General features: G+C 45.5%; 2 protein-coding genes across 4 annotated transcripts in view; one reads left to right on the top strand and one right to left on the bottom strand.

Annotated features, from left to right (window-relative positions):
* The window catches only part of LOC117579581 (junctional adhesion molecule A), a 96,834-nt gene that overhangs the window by 5,334 nt on the left and 75,944 nt on the right, over nucleotides 1-15,556 (bottom strand). The window lies entirely within an intron of this gene.
* On the top strand, nucleotides 9,604-11,910 carry LOC117579583 (FAS-associated factor 1-like). The gene is made up of 5 exons (XM_034265510.1): nucleotides 9,604-9,672; nucleotides 10,780-10,924; nucleotides 10,992-11,123; nucleotides 11,181-11,447; nucleotides 11,511-11,910. The coding sequence occupies exons 3-5, from the start codon at nucleotides 11,001-11,003 to the stop codon at nucleotides 11,877-11,879; spliced, it is 759 nt and encodes a 252-aa protein (XP_034121401.1). The 5' UTR covers nucleotides 9,604-9,672; nucleotides 10,780-10,924; nucleotides 10,992-11,000; the 3' UTR covers nucleotides 11,880-11,910.

The following is a 15,556-nucleotide window of genomic DNA, read 5'->3' as shown; positions in this document are numbered from 1 at the left end:
CTGCCGGCCACCAAATAATTAGCTAATTTCCCCGTAGCAGGTCAGAGGTCATTAATAAATTGATTGCTCGGCAGGATGAATAGTCTGTGCTGCCATTTGCCAATTTCCCAACCCAGATTTCTTTGGGAGTATATCGCTTAATTGGCGAAATGAAGTGGCAACAGTACACACTCGTTGAGTGGTCGATCCATTGGCACTCCATTTGAACGATGAATGTTGAACGCGAGGTCGGGCAGATCAAACAAAACGGGAAATAAATATAGATAGTCGGGAGTTGCCTGTACCCTGTAATATGGCTCCTTCGAGCTTTAACTTCATGCATCGCAATGAGAGCAGGCAGACAATGTTTGGCATAACCCTTGAACCATTTAGTCCCTTGGGCAACATTCGAGCGAATACAATATACCCCGAAAAGTATCTACTCTCCAGTTGGCAGGTGTAAAGCATTTGTACCCACCCCTCCCACAACACCTTGACGGACCTCAGCACAAGGACATGTATCAATTACATGTGTATGCACAGTGCGCAGTTTACAGCTCTTCCTGCCATTCGCCCTCCGCCCTTGGCGGATCCTCGTGTCCTCGTAATTGATTGAGTAGCATTTTTCAAGCAATTAACTTTGGTACTCCACTCGTCAGCTTACAATGTGCAAACAAACAGCTTAGATTCAGTGGATGTGTTGATTCCCACTGATGTAATACATCTCTGATGTATGTATGAAAGATGCAAACAGATGGTCTGCTCCCTCACCATTCAAATTCGGTGGCTGCGGTTTGGGATGTTGCACAACAAGAAGGCCAATAAATTTGGGTACCGCATTTCGCTATCTCCATTTATCTATATATTTCCGAGGGGCAGCAACATATCACGCATACGCAATGTGGGGGAGCAGCGTGGGAAGCAGCAGCAACACCAGCAATGGGCTGTGTGTGTGTGCCACAAGACAATGTATTTGTTGACAGCACAGGAATTATTAATAACGTACGTGGCCCACATAATTCATCATCATGGGGCACAGACACAGTGAAGACAGACTCTCTCTCTCTCTCTCTCGCATATGACCCTGTGCTCTCGCTGTGACTCTGCTGTCGCTCCTCCCAGCCACTTCATAGCTTAAATATCTTTGGGGGCTCAGGCTGTAAAAACACAAGTCAGAAGCCGGCTTAGCCAAACAAAGGCGAATAAAGTGCACAGGCGATGGGCGGATGAGCAGAAGCAGCAGGAAAAGCAGTGGCAGGCGGAAAGAGTGAGCGAGAAGGAAGTAAATCGTGTAAGACGGAGAGAGGGGGTGGATAGAATCACAAAAAAATGGAAACTGAAATATGCAAAATTAGCGTTGATGGATTTTCAGGAAGGAAACCGGTCATGGGGCTTGGCAAGAGGCGGCCGGAAGCAGCTAAGCAACTACCAAGCTCCAGGCACACACACATCTACAGACATTGAGAGACAGAGAGCGGGAGAGCGGGAGAGCGTGGGACAAATAGAAGCTCAAGGACGCAGGACGAAGAACGACTCCTTACTGCAGCAGGCAGCCTCTGCCTTTAAGCTCCATGCACGTAGTTTTTGAGTGTTTTTACGAGCAGCTTTGCATACTTTGGCAGTATTTTTACATTTTGTTGAATGCGTTTTGTTTGTGCCAAAGGAGCGCTGTGTGGCAGCCAGCCACTTGCTCCTTGCCACTTGCACCCGCAAAAGTGCAATTGAAGAGCGACATAAAGCAGCGATTTGACTGCGGCTAAGCGCCATTCAATTAGGCCACAATTGCCTCGCTTTCTTTCATCCAAGCTTACAGGCTTCGCTTCCTTCCTTCCAACTTCCGTCATGCTGCCTCCACCCTCTGATAGCGCACTTTAAAGGGACTTCTTTCAGGAGAAACCAAATCAATCATACAGTTCATTAACAGCATTTGTTTCGTGCTCAATTGAGCCGATAAATGTTAAATAATTCCCATTATCAAGTGCAAACAAGTGCGAAATAGAACAAATATGTTGATTGCTTTTAATTTGTGATTTACTCTCACTCTGCTGCTGCGCCTTCTCCTGTAAGCCTCCTTGTACTTGAAGTGCAAAAGAAACCCAATGCCACCTAACACTAAGAGGTTCTCAAGTGTCCCGTTCTATTTATTTGAATATATTCTTAGAATAGAACAGCACAAGCAAAATATTCGGTGGCTTTTTCAAGTAACTTTGTGCCAAAAAGTCTTAAGTGGTTTCTGCTCAAAATATAAATAAATCTCTCATAAATCCATCACTCACTTGGGAGTTGTAGAAGTCTTTAAGATACTTTAAGGGAGGAGTGTGCATTCCTTTGTATTGCCCATAAACTGTCTTTCCTCGCTTCTGCTTTGCTTTTCCCTTTTCCACTTTTAGTGGCTTCGTCCTGGTCAAGCATGAGTTCGACTAATCTATTCAGAAATGTTTATGCCATGGCAGCCAATTTATGGTGCAGTATTTTTCAACGAATATTTTCACTGCGCTCCACCCTCGCTCCCAATGGAGTGGACCGTTCGGAAACGGGTTAAATGGCCTTGCTGCTGCTCAGTGCAGCTGGCTGGCAAACAACTCCCCCCGTTTGGTCTATTGTTCCACTCTGCGTGCTTTTCAATTATGCATTAAACTATCGTATACACATCGCAGCGGATATAAAAACGCTTTGCCGCGGCTGCTTGACACTGTGCACATCCGGCTGGGCCGTGATAAGCATTTTACGGGCTTTATCGCGGGCGCATGCAACGTCCGAAGTGGGTGGCGTGGCATGGCCCGAGGGCTGAGAGGGCTGGCTGGGCTGCCTGCCTGTTGAGGTGGCATGGCATTCCGAGAAGTTGACTGCTTTTTATTCTCCACTTTGCTGCAAGTTTATAAATAAAATGTGCATATGTGACACTAGCGCACGCAACGGTGGCAGTTACAGGGCAGGGCGTGGCAGCAAATACCAGCGCGTGAACAAAAACCGGAAACCATGCATCGCAGGCAACTCAACTCCGCTCCGCTCAGCTCAGGCACCACATCCATGTCATCCTTCACTCGGCTTTAGTATTGTTTTTGGCCACACGTTGCGGCTGGCTAAAAGTTGTGCCTCGCCTTCCGCGCTCTTGTTTTTCATTCCTCGCTGACATTTACGTTGCTGTCATTAATTTTAAGCTGCCTGCTTTTTGGTTGTGGGATTCCTGCTGCTGCTACTGCTGGTCCTGCCCTCTTTGCCCTGTCCAAATTACAAGTTATCCGGCTGAAAGAACTCAAGCTCCAACTTCAGATGCAAACTGCAACTCGCATTTACATTTACATTTTCATTTGGCATTCAGGATTCACCTACGCCGCTCCTGCCAGCGTGCGGGGTGTGTAAAATTGTTGTGAAAATCGAGCAGAAACTTTTCAACATTTAAGTTATTTTTTTACACAATGCCAAACATTTGGATTACAGCTTTAGCAGCGAACCCTTCAGAGATTTATTTAAGTACGTACGAGACGTGATTATCAGACAATCCCGAGAGGCTGCCAACAGCCACTTAGCCTAACATTCTGTCATATTTATACTGTGACATTCCCAAAGCTGTGAATGCCAGAAAGTCAATCAAAAAGCCCTTCAGAGATTCCTCTATCAGCAGTTAAAAAACAAACAACTAATTTGCATCAACAAGAGTTGGGAAAAGTGAACAACAAACACTTCTTGCACTTATCATTGACAGTCCTTGTCCAAAAGAAAGGAGCTATAAGGCTATTCAGCAGCATTTCTGCAGGTATAAAAAATATCTTTTTCTCTTTTAGGCAAAACTTTCAGAAGAAACTCCTGCCAGAGCTCTGGTTTAATCAGTTAGAACGCCTGTCTAAGCCCAAAAATAGGGAATGAGTCGTCGTGGCACTGTGTAGCAGCATTTCGCTTGCAAAATGCAATTTCAAAGTTTTCATTTTCATCTTATTATATACAAACTCTTACATATATCCGAACCAATTGCCTTTTATTTTTCTTGTACATTTCGTTTTGATTTTATTTGGCACAAAACTATTTGAAAAGTTTTGAATTTAATGCGCAAATACGTATTATGTGCCCCTCCAACTGTCAGGAGATCGCTACGCTGCTCTCCTCTCCGACTATCTGCTTTCCCGTCTGTCTGTGTGCTCTGACTGTCAGACCTGACTGTCGTCCAGCATGATTGTAATACATTCTAACAATATTGTAGTTTGTCGCAGAGACTCGTTCCGTTTCGTTTCGTTTGGTTTCGTTTCGTTGGCAAAGTTTGTGCAGCTAGCCTGGCTGAAATAATAATTGAATGTCACTTGAACGACAAGTTGGTGCTTGGGCTCGGGACTGCGATTGGGTTTGGGGCTGGATCTGAGGCTGAGGCTGAGGCTGAGACCAAGGCTGAGAGCTTCGTGGCCGTGGCAGCTACCAGCCAAACTACCAAACAATTTTGTCAAAGTGACAAAATGCCGTACGGAGGCTGCCAGCCATCCGGTTATCCCTCTATCCTTCCAGCTAGCCAAAAAACTTGTTTTCACAGGCTTAGCCAAGTCTCTATGTATGCATGTATTTTATCAGCGGTTATACTGGCTTTCTCGACTTTGTTCGGCTGCAAGTGAATTCTCGGCCCGAGGATGGGTGGCCTGGGGTGGCTTTGGGGGGTTGGGTTTTAGAATTCCAATTGAATTTTGAGCAGCTCAAGGGGAATTTTTAATTGAGCGCAGGCAAATCTTTCGCCCAGAGCAGACCGCACACATAGTTTTGTTAGTTGCAGCCAAAATCCAAAGCCAAACCCACCAAAACCCAAAGCCAAAGTCGGAGCCAAAGCCCAGGCCAAGAATCTAAGCCAAAGCCAGAAAGCTGTAACCACATTTTAAGTCCCCGAAAGCGACTCATATAAATCACGAATGAATTAAGTGTGGCCCGACCTGTGCTCCATTCCCTTTGGAGCAGCGTCCATTTGTAGCTTTTTGTGTTTGGTGTTTTTCTGCTCGCCTTTTGCCGTTCCTTTCCATTCCTTTTCCTTTGATAAACTTGAGACGTGCGTCCTTCTACGTGGGTGTGCACACACACACATGTGTGTGTTCGTTTGCGTAAGCCAGAGCCAAGTCAGAGCATGGGGCGTGGAATGGCTGCGGCTCTGACTCTCGCCGGGATGCCCTTTGCCGTTCGTCATTTGAGTCATTGCGGTCAAGGCTTTCGCCCCATTCGCAACACATCTCTTCCCCCTCTCTCTCTCTCTCTCTCCCACTCTGTTTCTCCCCCTGTCTTGGCTTTAATACTCGTCTGTGGCTCTTTTAATGCTTTATTTGCACGTGTTGACGTTTATCTCGGTCCACACACAGATACAATTCTCGTTTATCCCTTGCGAACATTGGATTATCGGGGCCAAAAAAGTTTTACCAGGCCAAAAGCCGAAATGGAAATGTGGCCTGAACTTGGTGCCCCCCCCCAAGGAGATTACCCAACAAATTGTCCTGCTAATGCGACGCTCTCAAAGGGCTCGGGGAGGGGGCTAAAATCAGAAAGTGTAAAAATGAATTCCGCAAGCAAAACTAGCACAGCAGGACACTCACTGCACACATCCTTCGATGCAAAAGTTTCGTCTATAATGAAATTAATTGAATGTCTCAACCTCAATCCATCCTCCCTACCATGTTGTGGCCCACGCAATTTGGCAACTGTTTGCTGATTTGTTGAAACGTTGATGAACATTAGGCCACGTTTCCCTTTCGAACAGAGGCGAGTGGTGGGGTGTGGGTGTTTGTGTTTGTGTGTCCTTGACGACGCCTTGGCTTTGGCAGAACGACATGAATTTGGATTGGGACGCACACACATGTGGCCAGCAAATGAAAGTTTGTCTATGCAGCGCCCCAACGCCTCTAAGCCCTGACTGTGCGGGCATGTCAGGGTGTGTGTTTGGGGTGTGTGCTGCTAGTGTGTGTGTGTGTTGACCTATCAGTTTACGTGCCATTTAGCACTCAATTAAATTCGTACAGCGCAAACACACAGGAAGGAACACCCGAGAAGGAGCAACCGAAGCAAGAACGTTTAAGTAAATGTCCGCTCATCAGCAGCAGGGAGAGAGGGGGGGGGGGGGGGAAACCGGGGACCAAGGAAAGAACCCAAGGGAGCAGGNTGAACCCAAGGACACAGAGAGCAAGGGCATTGAAGTAAAGAAGGATTTGCAATGGTAGTCCAATCATTGGCCGCCCTGGCATCCCTTCGTCTTACTTCCACTTCCATTTCCTGTGTGTGTGTGTGCTCTCCTCTCCGGCTATTAATCAAAGCACTGCTGAACATTCGTTGAAAGCAATTTATTTCGTTATCAAATGGATGGATGTACTAAAATTATGCAAGCAAAGCGAAATAAAGAACATATCCAGTGCTGCAGCTCTGCAGCTCTGCAGCTCAACAGCTCTCTGCTGCCTCATGTTGCACTCTCTAGGAGTGGCATCTCAATTCAGCCTTGAACAGGCTTCAGCCTCAGTGGAAGGCGTCTGTCAACCTCAGAGTGTGCTGTTTGCTCTAATTAAATGTGTGTGAGAATGTCTGTTGCCTCTCATTCCAATTCCACATGGAACATAATTCATATTTATCGATCAACCCATCCATTCAAATATTTTATTATTTAAATTGAGATTGCTGCCTGCTGTTTGCCAACTCTGGCCGAGAAATAAATGAGTTTCGGCTTAGTTTTCAATTGGTTTCAGTTTTTCCTGTGTGCAGCCGCCCTAAGATGACACAAGCTGCTAAGTGCTACACACTTTCAGTGCCACAAACTCGACCAATTGCTGATTTATCTGTTCGGTTTTTATCAAAGTGCGTCCAGACATGGTTCTCCCAACACCAACCTCCCGTTCGCACGGCACAAATTGCGTATACGCATCGTATACGGACTGGACTGTAGCCAGAATGTTTGTATGGGCCTATTGATTTTGCGACGCTTGATTAAACAACGACAGCAAGCGCTCAAATCTGAACGCGCTTTGCAATTGAGTTTCATCCTCGTGGCCATTGCGAGTGTAACAAGCAGCCGGTAATCCAATTACGATGCTGTTTCTGGGCCACAAACGTAGGCCGACTACGACTCCTCCTGATGCTCCTCTTGCTCCTGCTGATTGGCTGGCTGTCTGAGTGAGTGACTGACTCACTGACTGACTAACTGATTGGCTGGCTGAGTGCCCAAATGATTGCCAAATTAGCCAAAAGTGCACTTAGCATTAAGTTGAAGCGAGCTTCGTCCCCCACCCATCGATAGATTACCCAATTTGATTTGTTAACTGATTTTCCCTAGCATTTTTAAATAATATCTCCCCGTTCTGCCATCGAAACCAATTTGCATTCATTTATGTTCAAGGCCATCTGCCGTTCTGGGAAGGTAACCCAATCCGGACGACCTTTCATTATTGGACATTTTACAGGAATTTAAAATTCAAGCCCTTGTGGCACGAGCCACAAGCCCCTCCTGGGCTGCCCACTTAAATTTTGGTTAAAGTTTATGCTGTCGATGTGCGCACCATTGAAACCTGAAACGGTGACAATTTTGGTTCCAAGAACTTTACCGTTTGCCGTAACAATATGTTGTGGGCGGGTTCTCTGTCCTTTTCCGCTGCACCCGCTCCCTCTATCCAGCTCTCTATACTTCGAAAATTGCGAACAAAACTTGCCAACAGGAAGATATTCTCGTATCGTGGCCATGTTGAGCATGGCGCTTGCTGCATACAGCATTTACCTGTGTGCGTGCTGCCTCAAGTGCTCTCCATAAGTAGTCCTGTTGTATCCTGTATCTATCTCTGGCCAATCCACCGCCCCAGCACCACCTCAACCGCCATCTGCATGTGCCTGTGTCTGTGTCTGTGTCTGTGTCTGTGCGAGTGCGTTTAGTTACAGAATTTTGTGGTAAGTACATTGCTGCCTCGCCTCGAGTCACATGACACACGTACGTACAGCTCGCCTGTACTTTACCTTTACACACATGTGTAAGAAAAAACCAGGCAACTAACCCACAAGTTGCACAAGTTGCATTCTGGGTCATCTTTGGACAGGCCGCCCCCCGGGGATGGAGAGGAGGAGCCAAGCCAAGCAAACAGCGTGAAACCGGCGGTGCAGCGGATACGGTGGCTGTGGCGGCGCACCTCAAATATTATTACCAGCATTCTTACTGATATTGCCGCCCCGTGCAGGACTGTACAGGCAGCACTGCTGCCACTTGCATGCCAACTGGACATGTATTTGGACCAACTTCAACTCGTTATCGTTGGCCAGGACACGGCCAAAGTGGTAGTCGGCGCACCACGATTATGGCATCAGGGAATGGAATGTTGTCTGATCAAACCTCTTTCAAGGGTTTGCTCATACGTTGGTGTAATTGAATTGTGTTTTGCTGGTAGGAGGAGACTTATGCTGCAAAAGTGCGGCAAAGATGGCACAGCTTAGTTTTCAAGAACTACATGGGTTACTGGCATTCAATTCTTTTACTTTTTCCATGAATTCTGTTTTGATTTCACTACCGCAAAAATATTCTGGAATTTATTAAATGACTCCAGGAAACCTTTGATTAATCACAAGACACAATTTTTTTGGTGTCACTCTCTGCTTTTCCCTTTTTTATTCAGACTGGGAATATTGTCCTTGTATCTGTTGCAATTATGGCATTCGAAAAGCTGGCTACTTATGGCGGTCAAGCAGCGCCAGAGACACATAGAATGAGGAGTGTACCCGCAGAGAGCCTTCAGCATGCAGAATGTTGCAGTTGATAATGATGACGATGACGTTGAAGGATACGCGTAAAAGTGCCAAGAAGAAGTACAAATTTAATCCAATTTCCAGCAAACGAGTTGAAAACGAGTCCCGCACTTGAGGGTGGAAAGTTCTGTGGTTAAAGTGCCCGGCAAAATGATGACATATTTACAGTTGTGGCAGCAGCAAATGTGGCGCAGGGAGTGCAGGAAGTGCAGCAACATAATGAAATATTACGTACAAAATGTTGGAATACAATTACGAACAATAAGTCTGCATATAATGCAATATGCAATGTATGTATGTAAGTAACTCATACATATCGCCATACACAAAGAAACGTGCACATTTTTATTTAATTTTTTGTTGCAGCTCCATTTGTTGTTGTTCTCTGAAGCGCTCTTGAAACTTTGTACAGCCCACGCAGCCGAGCGCTTAATTTGCAACATTTCTTTGTCACAAGAGCAAGAACATGCAACAGCAGCAGGCGGCAGGCGGCAGCGACAGCGACAGCAACAACGCCAACATGTTGTCGTTGGCACTCCTTCAAGGCGGCAACGGCAAACGGCAATGGCAACGAGTACGACGACAACGACAACTCGCACATTGTAAATAAGATGTAATAATTTTAAAACGCAAAAACCTAACAAAAAAGAAGCAACAAAATCGTTGCCCAGATGCTGTGCGGGGGAAGGAGCGGCCTTTACGTATAAATGTCTGGGCGCAAAAAAAAAACACACGACAGAACAGAAAGGAAAGATTTGATCCATGACGAAGCCAACAATACCCTCATTTAGAGGTGTTCTTTTTTTATTCTGTTACTATATTTACAGCGTTTGTTAGTCTATTGTGTCACAGATAATATCGATATTCACTTTGATAATATCATAAAAATTCGCCGACACAAATAAATTTTTTTCAATTTTCAATTTCGACATTCTGGGGATTTTCTGCATTGGACTCGCTACGAGGGTAAGTAAAAGAAAGGCAAACCTATTAGGCCACGAGGGAGAGAGGGGTATGGCGATGGTGTCGTCATCATTGGCACACACACACACACATGCGCAGGCACACAAACACGAACACACACACACAATTCATGTTGCAATTGACAGCAAAATGGCAGGCAAAAGGCGCAGCTGCTGTCGGCTCTCGTGGTGGTGCAGCAAGAAAAGCAAGGCAAGGCGGTATCCACACACTCCCCCCTCTTCACCCCACAACCCCCCTGCAGTCAGTCGGAAGAGGCAGCGCAGCTGCTGCTCATGCCCAAAAAACCGTTCCGTAATTAAGTGCTGCCGGCAGCTCATGTGTTTGTGTGTGAGCGAGAGTGGGTAATGAGAGAAGCCCCCCAGCATAGTGGGCGTGGTCTTGAGTCCTGACCCACAAGCAAGATCCTGCTTAGCCATTTGTTCTCCCATTTAGTTTGCGTTTTTACTCAGCCTCGAATGCAATATATTTTCAACTTTAAATTGGAAATTCCTTGAACAAATACTCGCAATACTCGAAGTCTTGCTTGCTGCTGCCATCAGTTTGTTCGCTTCATTATCATCCCAGCTGGATTGTTTCTGCTTAAGAAGAGTAAGTAGTATCTTTGCTTTCTGGAATTGAAGGGCCAAAACAAATTGGAATTGCAACTTTGAATGGGCTAAGCCCATCCCGCGGGGATGGCCAACAGGCAGACCAACAGCCAACAGGCTCTCCGTCTCACACTCCTCACTGCGCTGAGACCTGCGCTGACATTTCGATATCAACTGACAGAATCCCAGAGAAAAAGTTGGCCAGCAACGAAAAGGGAGAAACGAAACGTCTCTGGAAAATAGGGACAAACTTGGCAGCGATAAGCGGCTAAGCGAAGGACAATTGGAATACGGCCAAGAAGCCCCCTTGGACCTGTCCGGAGTTACAAATCGGTTTCAGTTTCACCTGTTTTCTTGCACACAAATCGCAGCGAACTTTTCGTGTCACATTCTGTTGGGCATTTTCTCTGTAAAATATTGACAGTTGATTTGACCTTACATTTGATTTTTGTTTCCCTCTTTCAATTCTCCTAAAACAGTTGCCTTGTGTTTTCTTTCATAGTTAAAGAACATAATTTTATGGTGGAGTAAAGTTTTGCGTCTGATTAAAACAGTTTGTTAAATCACACAAAAGAATAAACATGGACACACCTAATTAGAGCTTGATACCTTCTGGACAATTAAACAGGGCTGAAAATAACTACAAGGTAAGAAAGATTTCAGTTCAGAATGGATTTTGTACCCTTTCATTGACTTTTAAAATGTTTTATGAAGAAAACACCCATGGAGATAGACCAGGCTAACAACTGCAAGACCTCCGCTGAGGTGCCACCCACACCTGAACAAAGCATGAGTGAAGAGCATGAGAAGAAGATGAACACTTCCACTGAAGAAAATATAACTAAGGTAGGAAAGGTTTCTGGGCCCATAATTATGCATTGATTGTTCAACTTTTTCAAAAAGAAAATAACCGTGACCGAGGAGCGGCGTACAAATCAACAATCTGAGACGTTGATCAACGATTCGGCGGATGTCTCTTTGAGTGATACACTCGTGAGCTCTGCTTATAGGCGTCGGTGTCTAATCGAAGGCTATGCACAAAAAGAGATGGATGCCATCATGCAGTTTACAACGAACTACAATCTTAAGTTTGGGCAGCCTTATCCCAACTTCTATATGGGTAAACTGAAGAATGCACTGAATGAGATCAAAATGCAGCCATTTTCGCAGGTTTGAACTCGTTATCAATAGAATATATATTGCACATATTGCCTTGGTCTTTTTTTGTTGCAGAGAAAGGTGCTGGCCATATTCTTGTACAATGGGCAGAGTATTCGGTCCAATATCTTTTGCAGCCAAGTGATGAGAGACGACTACATCTTGAAGATATTCAGCAAGTACTTTCTGCTCTATGGCTGGGACGTAACACAGCGAGGCCATGCAAAAGAGATGTACGATCGCTTGTTAAAAGTGGAACGCAGGGCAGCCAAAATGTTGCGCAAGATCAAGCTGGACGACTTCCCTGCCTTAATGTTCATTTGTGTGACACGCTCTGATGGCTTTTGCCATCGCCCGAAAGTGATAAACGGCACTAACGAATCGATTGCGTTTGAGATCGAGCTTATAAAGTGTGTTCAAGCCTTTCGAAAACTCATGAAATAGCCCACGAGATTTAAATAAATATAAAATAAAATATCTTTGCCTACGGAGTGCAGCTCTTTCAGATTGTACCTAAATCTTTTTCACAAGCTAGCCAAATTTAGGTGAAAGGAAGCTCCACAAAGTACTCGGCTTTTATGCATGTAGATATGTACATTGGTATGTATGCATGTGCATTCCATTTAGTTGAAAAGAAAGCACCGCCCACGCAAGCACACGAACAAAAAGCAAAACCAAAAGAAATGTTCATTTCAACATTTGAACAAACGAGGAAAAAGTGTGCAGAGGGTTTTATAGTTGGTGGCAAGCGTTTATTTTCAATTTGCTAGCGAATTATTTCCCCGCATACACACCCGCACATGTGAGGTCCTGCTCTTAGCCATTGTTTTAGCCAGCAGCTATATTTTAAGGTTATTTTCCAGCGGCAAGTCCCGAGTCCTTTTCGCGGCCTTTTTTGCTGCTCGCGCTGGGAGCATTCTGTCGTTGCTGGTGGCGGCAGGGCGGTTAAGCAGCTTAGCCTGAGCGCTGCCAACCGACATAAATTAAAATGGCCGACGTTGCTTTCCGTTTGTTTCCTTTTTCTGCTGCATCCGCATCCGCATCCGCATCCGCACACACACACACACACGAACCCACATACACACAGGCACACACAGACACATTCACACCTTTGCACTAGCTATGTCCCCCTGGTTGTCCCTCCACCATTTGTTCATTTGCGTGGCAAACAAATCGCTCGAGCGGTAACAAATTGAGTTTCTTTATGATGTCCCATTTGTGTGTGCCGTGTGCAGGTGTGCGGCGGATCACTCTACCCCCAAAATGCTAGCATAATCGCATGGGTGTAGGCTTTATTTTGGGACAGTTTCCCCAAAAAGATTTTTCATCCCGCCTTTTCAGCTTAGCGGCGCCCAGTCTGGCCTTCCCACCTCCCATCTGTTTGCTCGCCCGCAAATAATTTCTTATATCAATCACAATTAATTATGGAAGTTGGATGGCCGCGGGGCATATACCTATACAGGATGTACGCTCTGACATATTTCCTTATTAGATTATTGTGAAAACCCCATCGCCACCTCGGGGCACAATGTGTAATTTCACGCTGGCAATAACTGATGCGGTTGCCACTGCACCATTTCTATTCCTGATGCTATTACTGTAATGCATGCTACAAGGCTTTCCGAGTCTGCAAAAGCATCAGCAAGACTCGAGTGAAAATTGTTGCTTTTGCGGCCGGGCGATCCTGTCAAAGTCAGAGAGAGCGAGAAGAAATTTCCATTACGTGCGAAAAGAGAATCCAAATAATTAGGACTTCCATCAAGGCAACGAATAAGAGATACCTTAGAGTGTAGAATTTGGGTAAGGATTATAAACAGCTCTTTAAGATAGGTATCTACATATGGGTCTTCGTTTTTTCTGTTGTAGAACCGAATACCACCTGCCCGTGGCATGCCTTGCACTCTGGCCAATCACACCCTTGATACCCATTGGGTTTGCATTATAAAAAAGGTAGGAAGGATAGCGGCGGCAACAGCCAGCGCGTAATGAAGTGAAAATTGTCCTTAAGCATCAATTTGCAGCAGCGACAGCCGCGGCAAGGAGCACCACGACAAGGAGAGCCCTGCTGCTGCTGCTGTTGCGGCTGTCGGGCGGTGTACCCTCATAATTTGATGCTTTCCGATGCGCGATAAATATAATTTGTTGCACGTCATGTGTATTAACTTTTTGCAGACACTGTCTGTCACTTGCCCCCGAATGACATCAGTGCACACGGCACACAGAGGGCAAGGGACAGTGGTAGTGGCACTGGCATTGGGGCATTACCGCGTTCTGGGACTTGGCAGTATTTCCATTATGCAGCCATTTGCACACTCTATCGCCTTTCATTTGCCCCCCCCTCTGGGTGTGTGTGTGTGTGTGTGCACTGACCACGCCCACAAATTGTAATTAAAATTGCGAAGCCAAATTGATTATGTATATAATACTGCTATTTTTTCTGCGTGCTATGATGTTCCGCAGTGGGACAGGAGAACAGGCGGAACCTCTGCTTGGGTATCTGTAGTACTCGTAGTTGGGGGAATAAGTAATTTCCAGCGGGTCCCCAAAGTTCACCAAGTGGAAATTTTTAATTAAAAGCAAATGCTTTTGAATTTGAGTAAATTTCTGAATCAGAAACCCGGGACGCTTGCGGTGCAAGACTGCGGCACAGATTTCTCCTCAGTCTTTTTGTTTCGAGCTGGGCGCTGGGTGTTCGCGGCTGCCCTTCAATTAGGCAAAACTGACCGCCAAAAGTTAGCTTTCACCTTGACGATATTCTGGCTGGCTGGAGTGTGTGTGGATGAGTCTTTTGTGGGCGCATCCACTGTCAGAGAGCAGTCGTAGAGCTGCCGGATTATGGCTTTCAATCTGGAAAAGATTGCAGTTGGCCGCCGGGCGGGCATGATAAGCGAAAAAACATAAGCATTTGTTGCTGCAGCACAGTGGTGCACCCCTGCTTCCTGGGCAGCCCCTCTCAACCTGCCACACGTCATATTTCGTTACATGTTCCATGTGGGATGAAAATACACAGCCGAAAAAAAGATGCAGAGACGCGCAACTCTGCATGTTTCAATTTTGAATATGCTGCACCTCTGCTCACTTTCCCATTTGCCCAATTTCCCCAATTTCCCCTCGACTCTGCAGCAGAAAAAACAGCAATGCTGTTGTGCACCGCACTCAAAAAGAAATAAATGCAATCCCACTGCTGGCATCACAAAATAAAGGATGAGGATGGCATGGGCATGGCATGGGCGGTATAGTGTCAGTTCCGGTAATAGACAGGTGAATACGGGCACAGGCGCAGTGTATGGGGCTGAATAAATCCGGTAACAACTGCGAGAGTTCATATTTCAATTCGGGTTTTTTTTCCAGCGAATCAAATGGCAAACAATGGTCGGTGAGTCCCCTTTTGATTATGGACAAACAAAGTCGCAATTATGTGCTTAAATAAATTCGTGAAAATTGGTAGAATAAAGCAATGCGATTTCCACATAAAAGTCAAGAGACTGACTTATAAAAGGAGCATCCTCTTCACTCTAGGAATCTATGTGGACACAGCATTTGACATTTATGGCTAGAGCTAAGATATCCAACAGGAAATAGTCATTTTCAAAGATCGATCGATACTTGCACAAAGGCCTAAAAATTAATTAATATCAATTAAAAATTGGATCTCATTGTTTTCTTGTCAGCATTCAAACTTCAATATTTATCCGTGTTCATGTTTGGGATTGGCCAAACCCCTGGGGCATGACATAAAATATTAAATAAGCATCTATCTGCATGTGGCAGAGCAGCATTTTGTTTGGAATAAGTGTGGATATGGGGGAACGGGTTGATCGGGTATGTCATAATTGAATTGCCAGCATAATTGGTGTTTAATTAATAAACCAAATGCAATTTTTGGCACCGCCAAACCCAAGCGGCAAGCATGTTCAACGCAATCATGGGCATGTCTGGCAGACAAATTACCATTTAGCAGGGGTGCCACCGGCCAGAGCGACAAATTCCGAATGGACTCTCGCTTCGTTTGAAATAATCAAAGCATCCAACAAATGAATGAATGTCAACTGGGCCAAAAGCCACACTCCCGCACACAGCAGGGGAGTAGATGTCTGGCAACCCCCACCCACGCAGCCAGC

Source organism: Drosophila guanche, unplaced genomic scaffold (assembly GCF_900245975.1).
Source record: "Drosophila guanche unplaced genomic scaffold, DGUA_6, whole genome shotgun sequence".
Taxonomy (NCBI): domain Eukaryota; kingdom Metazoa; phylum Arthropoda; class Insecta; order Diptera; family Drosophilidae; genus Drosophila; species Drosophila guanche.
This window is presented reverse-complemented; position numbering and strand designations above follow the sequence as displayed.